At 54.3% G+C, this 13,385-nt stretch overlaps 1 protein-coding gene across 2 annotated transcripts in view; it reads right to left on the bottom strand.

Annotated features, from left to right (window-relative positions):
• Positions 1 to 13,385, bottom strand: part of NKD1 (NKD inhibitor of WNT signaling pathway 1) — an 84,984-nt gene that overhangs the window by 28,376 nt on the left and 43,223 nt on the right. For both annotated transcript variants that reach the window (XM_074370777.1, XM_074370776.1), the window contains exon 4: positions 155 to 221. In XM_074370777.1, coding sequence (XP_074226878.1) covers positions 155 to 221 — 67 coding nt within the window. The remainder of the gene's footprint in view (positions 1 to 154; positions 222 to 13,385) is intronic.

The raw sequence follows: 13,385 nt of genomic DNA on the forward strand, positions 1-13,385 counted from the left end.
ACTCCACCTACCCCTAGACCACCCCTATCAAGAGTCAGAGTCCTGTCCTCCACCTGGTTTGCAAATTTTCTGGAGGAGACGTGGGGCATGAGGTAGACCAGATGGCCCTTTTCCACTTCACTGCCCTTAGGAAGGGAGTGATGGACTCTAGTACCTTCTAGCCGAAAGTCTTCCTCTTCTTCCTCGCTGAGCGTTTCTCTGAAAACTTCGCCCACAAGCTCCTAGAGAAAGACAAAGCAGGGATATTAAGGCAGTATCGGGGTCAGATAGGAACCTAGCATTGTCACCATCAAGGTGGTATCATGAATGTGTGAGCGGCTGGATGCAAAGAAGCAGGGACCCCGTTCTGATTCTTCTGATGGGAACTTAGGTCAACTAGGTAGATTCTATCACACATGAACAGTTAATTATTGCACTGCTTTTTAGGAAGTAAGTTTTTCCTCAGTCTACAGCCCGCTATGGAGCACTACACCGGACCACACTTCTCTCTCAGAAAGGGAGTTCGACCCCCTACCCTGGAAAAAGACAAAGACAAGATGAGAAAATGTCCCTCCTCTATCCCTCTGAGGCACTTTATGGATCAGGACCACAGCTTCCCCTCTGAGTTCCAAGAAGAGATCCCAATTTGGACCCTTCCCGTACCAGAGGGGCCCAGGTGGTGCGTCTTGGTGGATTTATCAAGAGGGCATGGTGTGCTGGTAGGGCAGGTGCCGACTACCCTTAACATAAACTCCAACTCTTTAGCACAACATCTAGGAACCTACAGGCTTTGGCACCAGCTGACTTCAATCACACCTCCCGCATCTCCCCAACACACACACCTTCCAGCAACTAGCCTGACCCTTGCACACGCCTTGCCTTGGTTCCCACGTGTGAGTTTAAAATGTCTGGTATCTCATCCCACATGGCAGAACTGCTCCCAATCAGCCTGGTCAGGCTACCACCCAGGTGTTGTCAGGTTGGCAAGGGGAGTTTGCTCAGTCCACGGGCTGGGAAATTTTCGGGATGTCAATAAAGGTCCGATCTAGCTGATCCCACCCCAGCAGGACCACCTAGACAGGGAGGAGAGCCGCTCGTCAAGCTGTCTTCCGTATTTATGGGTATTCTGCCAAGAGGAGTTCCGTGATCAAAAGAGATTGTTTGAAACAAAGTTAAACAAGATCCCTTACTGCAGGACTTACTACGCTAAAGGACACTGAGGATCTCAAAGTAGCACTCTATGTTGCATACCCCAAACCTACTCAGACCACGAAGTTTTGTTTTTCAAAAGCATTACATGGGATTCGTGTTCTGAGGAACCCACGGTGGAAAATGCTCCCCTTTTGGGGGAGAAATGAAGTTTGGTTGGGGGCGGGGTCCACAATGCTTCTCTCTCTTGATATCCACAGTGATGCCAGGCAGTGCTTCTCCAACCACAAAGTGACAAGCGATAAAAAAAAAAAAAAAAAAGCCTGAACTCAGCAGCTGTCACCAAGTTCTCTTTTTTGGGGGAAAAAAAAAGTATAAAGAAAAAGAAAAAAACACCCTCTTCTTGAAAAATTAAAAGAAAAAAAATCCTGCACTGGAGATGCTTTAAAAGAAAAACCAGTGCTCGCCTTGATTAACAAAAGAAAAACAATGCTTTCTCTAGTTGATCTTATCAATTGGACACAGCTGGAGAGAAGTCTCGTGTGTGTTTTTAAAGATGAACAGCTAACAATTTATGGATTAGGGCTGGTCTTCTCTGTTCTCATTCTTCTTTCAAATTGTTCTGGGGCATTACACACTCTCTCGGAGGTTGTTAAAATGTGGTCATTCAGACTCTTGGTGTCCCATGGACTTCAAAACCAGGCTGCTTTATTCCTCGAGTCAGGATGGCTTCTCTCTCCTCCTCTACCAATTATAATCACCGAACACTTCCTGGGCTTGTAAACTGGCTGTTTGTGTTAACAGGGCTGGAGTTGACAGGGGGACTGGGAGACGGTGACAGGAAAGGGCGGCACTCGGCTGGCATCATTAGATGGCTGGGATGCCCCGGCAGCCAATTAAAGCCCATCTTTCATGCCGGAGGAAGACGGATGCCGCTTCCCAGAAAGGCTGGCAGGCAGCACTTCCTCACAGGAGCAGGCGACCATCTTCAAGGGAAGCAAGAGACCTGTTCACGCTGGTGCCTTGAGGAGGGCGGGATCTGGCGGTGACCTCGGCCGTCACCTTGACCGCTCCTGGCAAGGCTGACAGGACCCGTGAGATGGATACTTTTGGGAACTTGCATCTTTTTACTGGTATACTCAGAGAAGTTTAAAGGCTCCAAATGTCACCACCAACAAAGCAGCCGTCTGGAAGTCCCATAACGATGCCTCTCGGTGTGTCTAATGCACCCACAGTCATCACTCTGATGGCGGCTTCAATGCTCTCAGAGAAGAACTGTCTGCTGGGGGGACCTAGCTCTCTGACATATTAAAGATATGTCTCTGCACATTAAAGCAGAGTTCTGGCAAGTTCTGGGGTCGCCTTCTTCCTGCTAAACCTTACCCTGCTCTGTACAACACAGCGAAAGCTCCTCAGCTCTACAGTCTGCTGACACACAGTGCAGAGCAGGTGCTCAACTGTGGCAAAAATTCATTTCTTCCACTGACCCAGACAGCCTGGGACCTGAGAAGTGCGGTGTCTGTGGCCCTCAAGCTTTGAATCACTGGGCCAGAGGCAACACAGAATGCTAAGCCAGACATAGGATCACATCCTGGCTCCACCGCCTCCCACGCCCCTGGATGTGCGGCCAGCCACTGCCTTCTGGGAACCTCAGTCTACTTACCTATAAGTGGGCACATGGATAAACTATAACAATAACAAAACAGCTGACGCTTATTATGCATTTCCTACGTGCCGGGCACCATGCCAAGCACTTTATACATGTATTATCTCCCTCCATCATAACAACAGCCCTGCTCTTTCCATCTCTCAAGGAGCACATGCTCATAAAACTGATTTGCAAATTGTAAAGTGAGAGGTGTAACTGTTATTATTTTCTTTGACAAAGTGCCCCATCCCTCAAGGAACGAGACAGGACAATAATGCTAACGATGGTCACTTACATCACCAAGTACTCACGGTGCATGAGGCACCGACTGACAGAATATTCACCAGAACCTCCAGAGAACGGGGTTCCCAGCAGCCCTGGGTTTAAATGAGGAGGAGGCTCCAAGAGGCCAAGCAACTGTCTCTGGATCATCAGCAGAGCCAAGACTTGAGCCAGCTCCTAGTGGTGCCTGGCCTGAGCCCGGACAGTGGAATCAGGGCTCCCATGGGCATGGGGACAGAGGTGGCCCAGAGTCCCGGCACTTGTCAGGGACCAAGAGTCATGCTTATGGAAGTGCAAGAAAACAGCCCAGCCAGCAGCTCCAGTGGGTCAGGGGCCAAGTACTCCCAGCTGCCCTGCAGGACTCAAAGGCCCCACGGCTCCTCCCCACTAGGTTTAAGACTGGACCAGGCTATGGCTGGGAGCCTCTGCATGCAAGGTTTGGGGCCAGGCCCTCAGGACCATCCTGCAGGAAGGCACTCAGACCCCCTCAACAGCCACGAGCCCCAGTGGGAGCCCCAGCACAGAGGGTATGGGGAATGGAACTGGCATTATTCAGACCTTGGTTCAAAGCCCAGCTCTGCCTCACATCAGCTGGCCATCTGGATGAAGGAGCTTTATCCCCCAGTGTGCCTCAGTCTCCCCATCGGTACACAGGGAGGACGGCACTCACCCAGTCTCAGGGCGGGTGTGAGGACTAACTAAGTCATTTCACATCAAGTACTGAGCGTTATACCTGATACCACGACTGGGGCTCGGCAGACAGTGGTTACTGCTTATTGCTTCTACTCTTATTGTCAAAAGGCCACCGGAACATTGCTGGGAGAAGCTGAAAGGCCCAAGGTGCCCTCGCATACACGGAGAAACATGTTCTTGTCCTGCCTGGTGCATATTTTTAGTGCTTTGCGTTTAATCCCCATGGCAGTCCTTTGAGGTGGCACCATTATTATCCCCACTCTACAGGTGAGAAAACTGAGGCACAGAGAAGTTAAGTGACTTGCCCAAGGTCACACAGCTAGTAAATATCAGAGCCAGGACTGAAAGCAGGCTGCCTGGTTCCAGGGTTCTTACTCTTCACCGCTGCCCTAGAAGAAGCCGAGTATGGGGCTTGGTATGCAGTGACTGCCCTTCACTGCTTCCTTTGTCCATTCAGCTGTCACTCTGGCCCCTGGTCCCAGCCCCCGCTCCTCTGGCCTCTAGGACAGTCAGCCTCAGCCTCTGCTCCAAATTCTGATCAAAGACCTTCCTGGATACCCAGACCTCCTGCCCCGGCAAGCTTGGTGTCAGGCTACCCTCTGCCCAGTGGCTAGGTTTGGTGGCTTCTCAGGCCACAGGGCCCAGAGCCTGCCTCCTTCCTGAGTCCCAGCACTGCCCCCTCCTCTGCCCCACACTGGGCCCCAGGAAGAGAGGCCAGCTCCTCCGGGTGCTGAGTGTGCAGCCAGCACCAGCCCAGAGCCCAGGACTGCAGGCACAAGGCCTTATAAGGCCTCCAGGGAAGGGAACCCACATCAAAGTAGGGCCTTGGGGAGCGGCTGGAGTTCGGTTGGGGTTTTTCCTCTTTGTCTTTGAGACTTCATACTCCTGAGCTTAATATCTTCCCCCACCGCCGGCCCCAACAGTTCTTTGTCAATCTTTCTGTTCTCTAAGAGCTAACAGATGTTGGTGCCACAGGGTTTCAAAGGAAACTCCTGGTGCCCACAGAACACGGCACAACTTACAGATTCCAAGAATGCACAGGGCTGCGACATGCGGGGCGAAGAAAAAGGTGGGAGGCAGGACCCAGCCACCCTGGATCCCTTAGATCCAAGCGGTCTGCCCTGGAAGCTGCTCCAAGAAATTCCTGGCTCTCTCTTCTCAGCACACTGCATAAAGGCAGCGTTCCCGCACACAGGACATTCCTGGGGAACCAGCGCCGCAGTGGGCAGGCCCCTCAAAGAGCATGCTCTGGCTGTGGAGGGCAGGGATGCTCCATTCCCGGAACCCAGCTGCACCTGGGAGCCAGGGTGCCTGCCTGCCCATCTTCGATAGCAGAGTGACAGCAGATGCCTTCCTTAACCCCTCTGGGCCCCCTTTTGCTCATCTGTAAAATGATGATTTCGAGGTCAGAGGAGTCAGTAAGAAAATGTAGACAAAATACGTAGCATGGCATCTGATGCAAAGGTACCAACTTCGCTCCTCCATAGTGCCCTCCTCCTGCTACGTGTTCGGAACATTCTCACATTTTATCTTTGCAAAACCCTAACACCCAAAGATTTGATGCCTCAGGCTCCACCCTGGGACAACACTCCCACATGTGTCCTGGGAAGGCATGTTCAAGTTCAGTGATGTTGATGGTAACATTGTTCCTATTAACCTACCGTCAGAAACACACTGAACACCCATCAAAAGAAAGTGTGCTAGTGGCAGTTCAAAGGAGCTAGGCAGGTCTGTACACACTGACACGCAGAGCCCACACCACATGAAAGACACACAGCGTGTGAAGTTCCTTATACATCCAAGAAAACGCCAAACACACACATGTACCATGAGATCACCCCCATGTGCACGATGTCCATGGTTAAACCCAAGGAGGGGAGGGAGACGAGATGGAAGCGGGTGGGAGTCAGAAACTTCAGGTGTATCAGAACTGTTCCAATGTTTAAGATAAGTACATCCATGTGTCACTTGGGTCATTAAAACCTACTTTAACAAAACCCCCCACAATAACCCACTTGACAGAAGAGGGACTTGAGGCTCAGCCAGGAGATGAAGTGGCTGGTCCAAGGTCACATAAGGACAGAAAGTGGGTTAGAGGCCCCAGGCCCTGGGGTCCTCACCTCGAGGGCAGCAGGCCAGGATGATGCTCGTGGTCTCCTGGGGCACAGACCTTCTGGGGCTCTGGCCCCCCACCCAGCAGTGGGGCAGACCCCTTATTTTGGGCCAGACCCTGGAATCAAGAGTGGGTGGGAAACCAGGGCCATCCACTTTCTGGGCCTCAATGTCCCCGACTCCAACATGCGACTCTAACCTGGAGACCTTTATTACTTCTGCCCCTGGGAGCTTTCTCTGGCCTCCAAAGTCTGCTCTGCCCACAGGGGTGGGGTGGCGGGGTGGCGGGGAGGGAGATGGCACTGGCTGCGGCGTTAGGGAGGGCTCCTGGGGGCCCAGGCTCCAAGAGACTCCCCCCTCCCTGGGGATGGGTGGGAAGCCGACTCACGCTTCCCGGACCAGATGTCAGCAGAATCCAGATCTCAAGGGGCGGCTTCCAGAGAGAAATGGCCCTTCCTCTCAAATGAGCGAAGTGGGGCAGAGCCTTCAGCCACTCCCCAGAAGACACTGCAGCCGCCCACAGCCACAGGTCACCAGTGGGGGCTGCAGCTTTCCACCCGCATAGCACCTGTCCCCTGGCCACGGCTCAGCCACGTGGAGTCATCCCCCGGGATCCTTCTCATGAGAGCTGGCAGGAAAGACTTCTCTGGTGCCAAGGCTGCGCGTCTAATCTCCTCTGCAGCTGCTAGAGAAGGTCCTCCCCAGGAGAGAGCTCCCACGGGGGCAGAGAGAGGCCAGTGCCGGGAGAGGGCGCTCGTTCACGGCCTCAAGGCCAGCCTTCCCTAACACGCAGCCCCTCCCAGGGCTGGGGTCTGGATCTCTTTAGCTCTAGAACAGTGCCTGAGGCATAGGGCGCACGTAGTAGATACCTGCTGGGTGAATCCTGGGCCAGGGCCACCCTCACCTGCCTTTCCTGGGGACGGGACAGGTACAGAAGCCATGAAATTACCCGTCTTGCTTACACCAGTTCATGTGGGCTCTCGTTACTCGCAACTGGAAGCTCTGATGCCCACAGCCCCCAGCACCAAGCCACAGGCTCCTAAAACCCGAGCCCAAGACGCCTGGATGAGGTTGGAAGCCAGACAGAGGAGGCTGCCACCACTGGCCTTGCTGCAGCACCGCCACGAGGGTCCCCGAGCCTGGCTCCTCCGTGAGAGCCCAGTGAGCTGGGTGGAGGCGGGAAGCCGGACTCCCAAGGCTGCGGCCTGCAGAGCTGGCCTGCATGCTTGGCCTACGAGGACCAAGACTTCAGGACTCCAGGGATGTGTGGCGGTAATTAAAATTCCTCAGATTTCTCCCTCACTGTTTTTATCTGCTCGAGATGTAATCCCTGGGCATGTAATCTACATCCTAGGGGCTCCAGCCTGAGCTTGCTTCCTAGACTTCTCAGGAAGGTGGATGGTGGGCAGGGAGTGGGAGGCAGGGCTTCGCAGGGAGGACTTCAGACCCTTGGAGCCTGGCTCTGAAACCACTGCGTCCCCTTCCTCTGAGCCTCAGGCCCTAGTCCCTACAGGATACAAATGACCCCTAAAGATTGGTTGGTCCCATCCTGGAGACACAGCCGGCCACAGGCAGCAATAAGCCAGCAAAGTCCACCTCCTGGGCTGTCACCCCAGCAAGCTGTCAGCACCCACAAACCATTGTCCCAACTTCTCCCAGAACCGGGTCCCACCTGGGCTACCATGAGTACTTAATACTTTTCTTGAAATCAGCCCTCTCTCTTCTCTTTTTAAAAAAACCTAGTCTTGCCATAAGATCAATACAATCATGGGTGTGATGTCCTAGTTAGGAATGGGGTTTTAAAAAATGTAATGCACATAAAACAAATACAGAACCATTACAATACAAGACGTCCACCACTGGCCTCAAGTCCCATCCCCCCAGTAGAATGTGGGACGTCCTCTGGGAACGACAAAGTTTAAGGAGCCCAGAGTTGAAGTCTCTGCTCCTTTTTCAGCCCTAAGCAATCAGGCTGCTTCTAACAGGTGGGAAGAGTTGGGGGAGGAAGGAGGGAGGCCCCAGGCAAGGCAAGCACCTGGTGAGGACCGTTGAAAGAACGCTCTGCTGGCCCAACGGACACCCCTCCCACCCAACCACAGGCCTTTCCTCTAGGGCTCATGCTTTTGGAATGTGATTTCTGGACACAGAGAAAATGGCTGATGCCAATAGAAAATGGCCAAGTTCAGCATTACCCAGAATCCGCCCTGACCTCCAACCTTTGGGATTTCGGAGCTCGGCGGAGGAGATGTCCCCACACGAGGCAGATCGTCCAGGGCTGGGCTGGGCACGGGGCTTCAAGAGCTTGCTGCTGGCGTGACTGGGATTTTCCTACGAGTCAGTGCTCAAAGGAGTTTCTGCAGTGGAAACCAGGATCTGAGGATGGGCTTGTCTGGGTGTGGGAGGAACTGAGGTCACAAATATAAAGGACTCAGTGATAATAATAACCAGCATTTCTCTGGTAAGGGCCCAGCGGATGCCAAGCGCTCTGTTCTGCCCATTACATGCACCGCTAAATGCTCAGAACAGCCCTACAAACTGGGTGCCGTTGTTACCCAACTCCAATCACAAAAACTGAGGCTTCGAGAGATTAGTAACTCATTTGAGGGTCTGATTTTGACCATGGCTCCTCTGTGTGACCATGTACAAATGACTTCACCTGTGTGTGCCTCAGTCTCCTCACCTGCACATGGAAATGACAGCCCCGCGACTGGAGGGATGGCTGCCACGGGGACACGGGAAAGCAGCGTCCGGACGCGTGCAGCACACGGCCAGGCAGTCCGCGTGTCATCAGCACAGCTGTTCCTTCTCTCGGGGCCCCCTCTTTCATTCCCGGCCGTTCCGTCCTCTCTTCCACCCCCGCTGTCTTTGGGATGCCGTACAGCTGATCAAAGCCGGATCCAGCAGAGCCTCAACCACCCCGTGAGGCCTCAGGCGGCATCCCCGGCAGGCTGCCTGCACTCAGCACCTCTCAGGGTCTCTGCGCTCCTGCCTGGCCACTGGCCAGCCGGGCTGCTGCCCCTGCCACACGACTGGCCTGTCATGCCACTGGTCCACCACCCGCTGGCCTGCCACACCCCACAGCCGAGTGCTGATAACAGGAGAGGCCAAAGGGGCTGGGGTGTGCACTGATCACCGAGCAGCTGGGCCGCCTCTGCCAGCAGCTCCTGGCCCGGGGACAGGCCCCAGGTCTGCTGCCAGGGTCTAGCCCGTGTGCCCTGCTGAGCAGGGTGGCCGAGAGCCAAGCTGCTTATGACGGACGGCACTTCATCAGTCGACCAGAGAGCAGTGCCCCCATAGACCACGGGCCGCTTCATTGTGGGGAAAGGATGTACACCCCTGCCTGGTGCAGAGCCCAGCCCAATCAGGGACCCTGTGCAGCCAGGGGCCCCGGGGCAGCACGGTATTTCTCTCAGCCTGGGGAGTGAGAGGTTTGGGCTTCTTGCTTCCACCAATGTAAATAAGTAGATGGAATAAGATGCTCTTGTTTCAACTGTCCAAAAAGTCCTCACTTTCAGGACAGAACCAGAGAACAATGGTTTGGGCCGGACTCTGGGACCCTCCTGCCATACACACACACACAAACACACACACACACACACACTCAGCCCACCCCATCAGGCCTTGAAGCTGTTGCAGGAGTCATCTTCCTGCCCCCCTGATCCTAGCCACAGCAGGCCTCCCTTCCTCTCTCCTGGGCCCCCTCCCCACCCCATAACCCAGCTTTGATGACCTCTCACCATCACCCTCACTGGCTGGACCACCCGCCTTGGGGCCTCCAAATCCTGCCTGTGCTGTTTCCTCTGCCAGGAGAGCCCTTGACTGTGGGATGAGGCCTTACCCTCTCCTGCTCTGGGGTGGCTGCAGAATCGCAACATCCCCCCACCCAACTGAGGCAGCATCAAGGGTTGCACCTCTGGGATCCCAGAGGACTCAGATCATTCAGGTCTTGGCTGACTATGTGTTGCCCAATCTGTGCCTCAGTGTCCACATCTGTAAAATGGGCCTGTGACACAGGAGTGCCCTGAGGGTCACACAAGAGGTGGCCGTGAAAAAATAGAAGAGTTAAAGACATTGTTGGGAGTGAGAGATCCCTGGGTCCACGCCGTCGGGTGGGAGAGCAGGTGAGGAAGAGCTTAGAGTCCGACCCTGCTGTGTCTGTAAACAAAAGAGGCATACTCTCCGGAATGTTTCTGGAACGACATGCAATAGTAGTGGCTACTCTCAGGAAGCTGGGGAGCGGTCCCTCTAACTGTCCAGCTTTCTGGATTGTTTGAATTTTGTCTTGTCTCTCTCCTTTCTTTCTCTTTTTTTAACCAAGAACATGCAATGCTTTTATAGTAAAAAGAAATTAAACTTTTGAAAGTGGCTGTTCCATGAAAAGAATGATGCGGCTCCCCCGCCTACTCGAGGGCTCCACCAAGCTGCTGGACCGGCATCTCCAACACCACGTGTCCCAGCTCTGCCACCTCCCCTTCCCCCACCCCCCACCGATTTCCTCCCTGGGTCCATCTGGGGCAGCTCCCTCCTTCCTGCTGCTCAGGCCAGAAACCTGGGAGTCATCCTGCCATGTCTCTTTCAACCCTTCTGTTCAATCCGCAGTACATCCTGTTGGCTTGGCCTCCAGAAGGTACCCTGACACCGAGTCCTCCCTCCTCCACGCCGACCACGTGCTCCGGGCCATGAAGAGAGGCCTTCATCCCTCACCAGGATGATGGCCTGCACCCACCTCCCACCCGATTCTCCAAACTCCTCCCAATGCCCCACAAAGCCCCGCCCAATCTGTTACATCACTTCCCTGCCCTCATCTGGTACTTGTGCGGTCACCCTGCCCCAGCCACCTTGGCAGCCTTGCTGTTTTTCAAACATGCTTGGCACAGTCCCAACTCAAGGCCTTTGGACTTGCTGTTCCCTCTGCCTGGAATTCGTTCTCCAAGTATCCCCTCCCCCTCCCCCTCTTTCAGGCTTTGGTCACCATCATCTCATCACCTGGGTGAGATCTTCGAAAGCCCCCTATTTAAAACTGCAGCACCTCCTCCACTCCCTCACCCTCTTCCCTGCCTCAGTTTTCTCTGGGGCATTTCCCACCATCTGACACATATATCGGTGCCTGACAGAGGAGACACGCCACAAATACGTGTTGACAACTAAATGCAGCTCTATATTTACTGACTCAGAAAAACATTCCCCGCATTTTCTTGAAAGAGAAAAGCAGTTGCCAAAGAGCAAAGGGAATCCGATTGCATCTGCTAAAATTATCTGCGTGTGTCTCCACGCGATGTAGTCAGAGAGGCCCATCTGGTGAGACCAGCACCAGAGTGGCCCCAGGGGTTTGTGCCTGGGGGCCGGACTGGAGGGCATCAAACTGTCATGAGCACGCATGAGGACCCCTACAATCAGAAATAACAGTCAGGCATTTGGAAGAAGGCACAGGAAAGCAAACAAAGATGGGGACCCGAGCTAGTTCTAGAAGGCCCAACACACGGAAGTCCGCCAGCGGGGTCCTGGCCCGAGCAGGTGGTGAGGCCCACAGCTCTCCAGTGAAGTGGGTGGTTTTCTGATCCTAGCTGGGAGGGGAGGTGGAGGCTCCGGGCTTCTCTGCACCCTATGCCCCATCGCTCCTTCCCACAGCCATGCCTCGCTCACAGACCGCAGAGAGGCCACTGCCAGAAACCCACCACTTCTCCCTGCATTTGGCTATGCATGCATAGGAAGCCCGGGGGTCTTGCCAGCCCCCCTTTTGTGGTCATGTAATGCAGACAAGGCTTTGATTCCACAAATGGCATGAGGCCAGCTGAGCATGTCAAACTGGGCTGTCACTGGAAGTGGGGGAAGGAGGCAGCTCCCTCCTCCCTCCCAACCGCTGCACATCAAGTTCCATTCTGAGGCAAAGAAGGAAGGAAAGAAGGAAGGGAGAAAAAGAGGAAGGAAGGAAGGAAGGAAGGAAAGAAGGAAGGAAGGAAAGGAAAGGAAGAAGGAAATAGGTTTTGGGGATCAGGCTACCTGCCCCTGCTTGTCTGGTCAGCAGCCCAAGTCTGAGACCCCTATTACAACACAGTGGTCCTCTGGGAAGTCCATGGAGGTCTGTGAGATGCTGTGTGGCCAGCATCTAAAGTCTAAGGATGTTCTTGGGCCTGGGGGCAAGAAGGCACCCACTGCAGTGACTCCATCCATCACACCTGTCCCTTGGCCCACTGCAATCCTTGGGGCATCTGACCCACACAACAACCCTGGGAGATCAGCAAGGGAGCTATCACCCTTTTTACAGATGAGGAGACTAAGACTCTGAAAGCGAAGGCAAGAACGTGGTTGGGAAGGACAAAGGCCTCGTGGGTGGAACGCCCGGGTCCTGGGATATGACACCTGGTATGTGCCTGTGTGCAGTGCGTGAGCACACCGGTACACACACACACACACACACACACACACACAGCCTCCCAGACCACAGGCAATGGGGCCAGAATGGAACCCTCATTCAGAAAAGTCTAAACCCCTCTAAGAATGTCCCCCTAGAAAAGTGCCACACAGATAAAACTGCGCATTGAAACTTCTTGCAAACTTTCAGTTAAGGGTTCTGAGTACAGATGGAGAAACTGAAGCCACAAAAAGTGACAAGACTTGCTCAGAGCCACAAAGCCAAAGGATGCCAGAGCCATGATCAGAATCCAGATCATCCAAAGTGAGCAGCAAAAGATCAGCCCCCACGGAGGCCAGAAATAAAGACCAGAGCCCCTCAACTCCAGTGGAAGCCGGGGAGCGAGCACTCTGACAAGCGTTTCCACGAGCAGGATTCCGTGGTCCATGTAGTTTGGGAAACATCCCTGGTTCTGCTGAGGGACTTCTCAAACCTTTACAGACTATTTGCATTAGGAACCCCCTCCAGGTGCTCACTGCATGTGGGATTTCCCTTTGCTGCTGGCTCACCCCAAGTCTCTGACCATTTCTGCATCCCTCCTGCCCTGACCTTCAGTGTGTGGTCCCCGCCATCAGCCCACACCTGAGATTTCTTCAGAGGACAGCCCTCTGGCTTTGTCTGCAGGGTCAGAGAAATGTACATCCCCCACCCCACCCTCCACCAGGCCGCCCTGGATCAGTGACTGCCTGGAGCAGGACATTGAAAGCCCAGCATCCTCGCCTCCCGTGGGGACCGACTCTGAGCCACAGTTTATACTCCAGAGCTCTCCATGGGGTCAGGCTAAAGCCAAGACTCTGCCTGAAACCACGCCTTGCTTGCCTTCTCCCCCTTCTCTGCCCACCCGTGCCAGTCTGCCCTGGGAGGACGTCCTCCATGAGCCACTGGCACACGATCCTCGTCTCCAGCTCTGCTTCTGTGGTTCCTGTGGATTTAAGTCATCTCCCCACTGAACTACCCGGGTAATTGGAATGACACATTGGTGAATTCACAGGGAGCAGACAGGCCAATGGACAGCAAGCTGGTTAGTGTCAGACAAAGCCATCACCCCATGGACTGGCCAGCGAGGTGAGGGGCCAGGGGGCTCAATGCCAGGGCTCAGGCCTGAATGAC

Source organism: Camelus bactrianus, chromosome 9 (assembly GCF_048773025.1).
Source record: "Camelus bactrianus isolate YW-2024 breed Bactrian camel chromosome 9, ASM4877302v1, whole genome shotgun sequence".
NCBI classification, from domain to species: Eukaryota; Metazoa; Chordata; class Mammalia; order Artiodactyla; family Camelidae; genus Camelus; species Camelus bactrianus.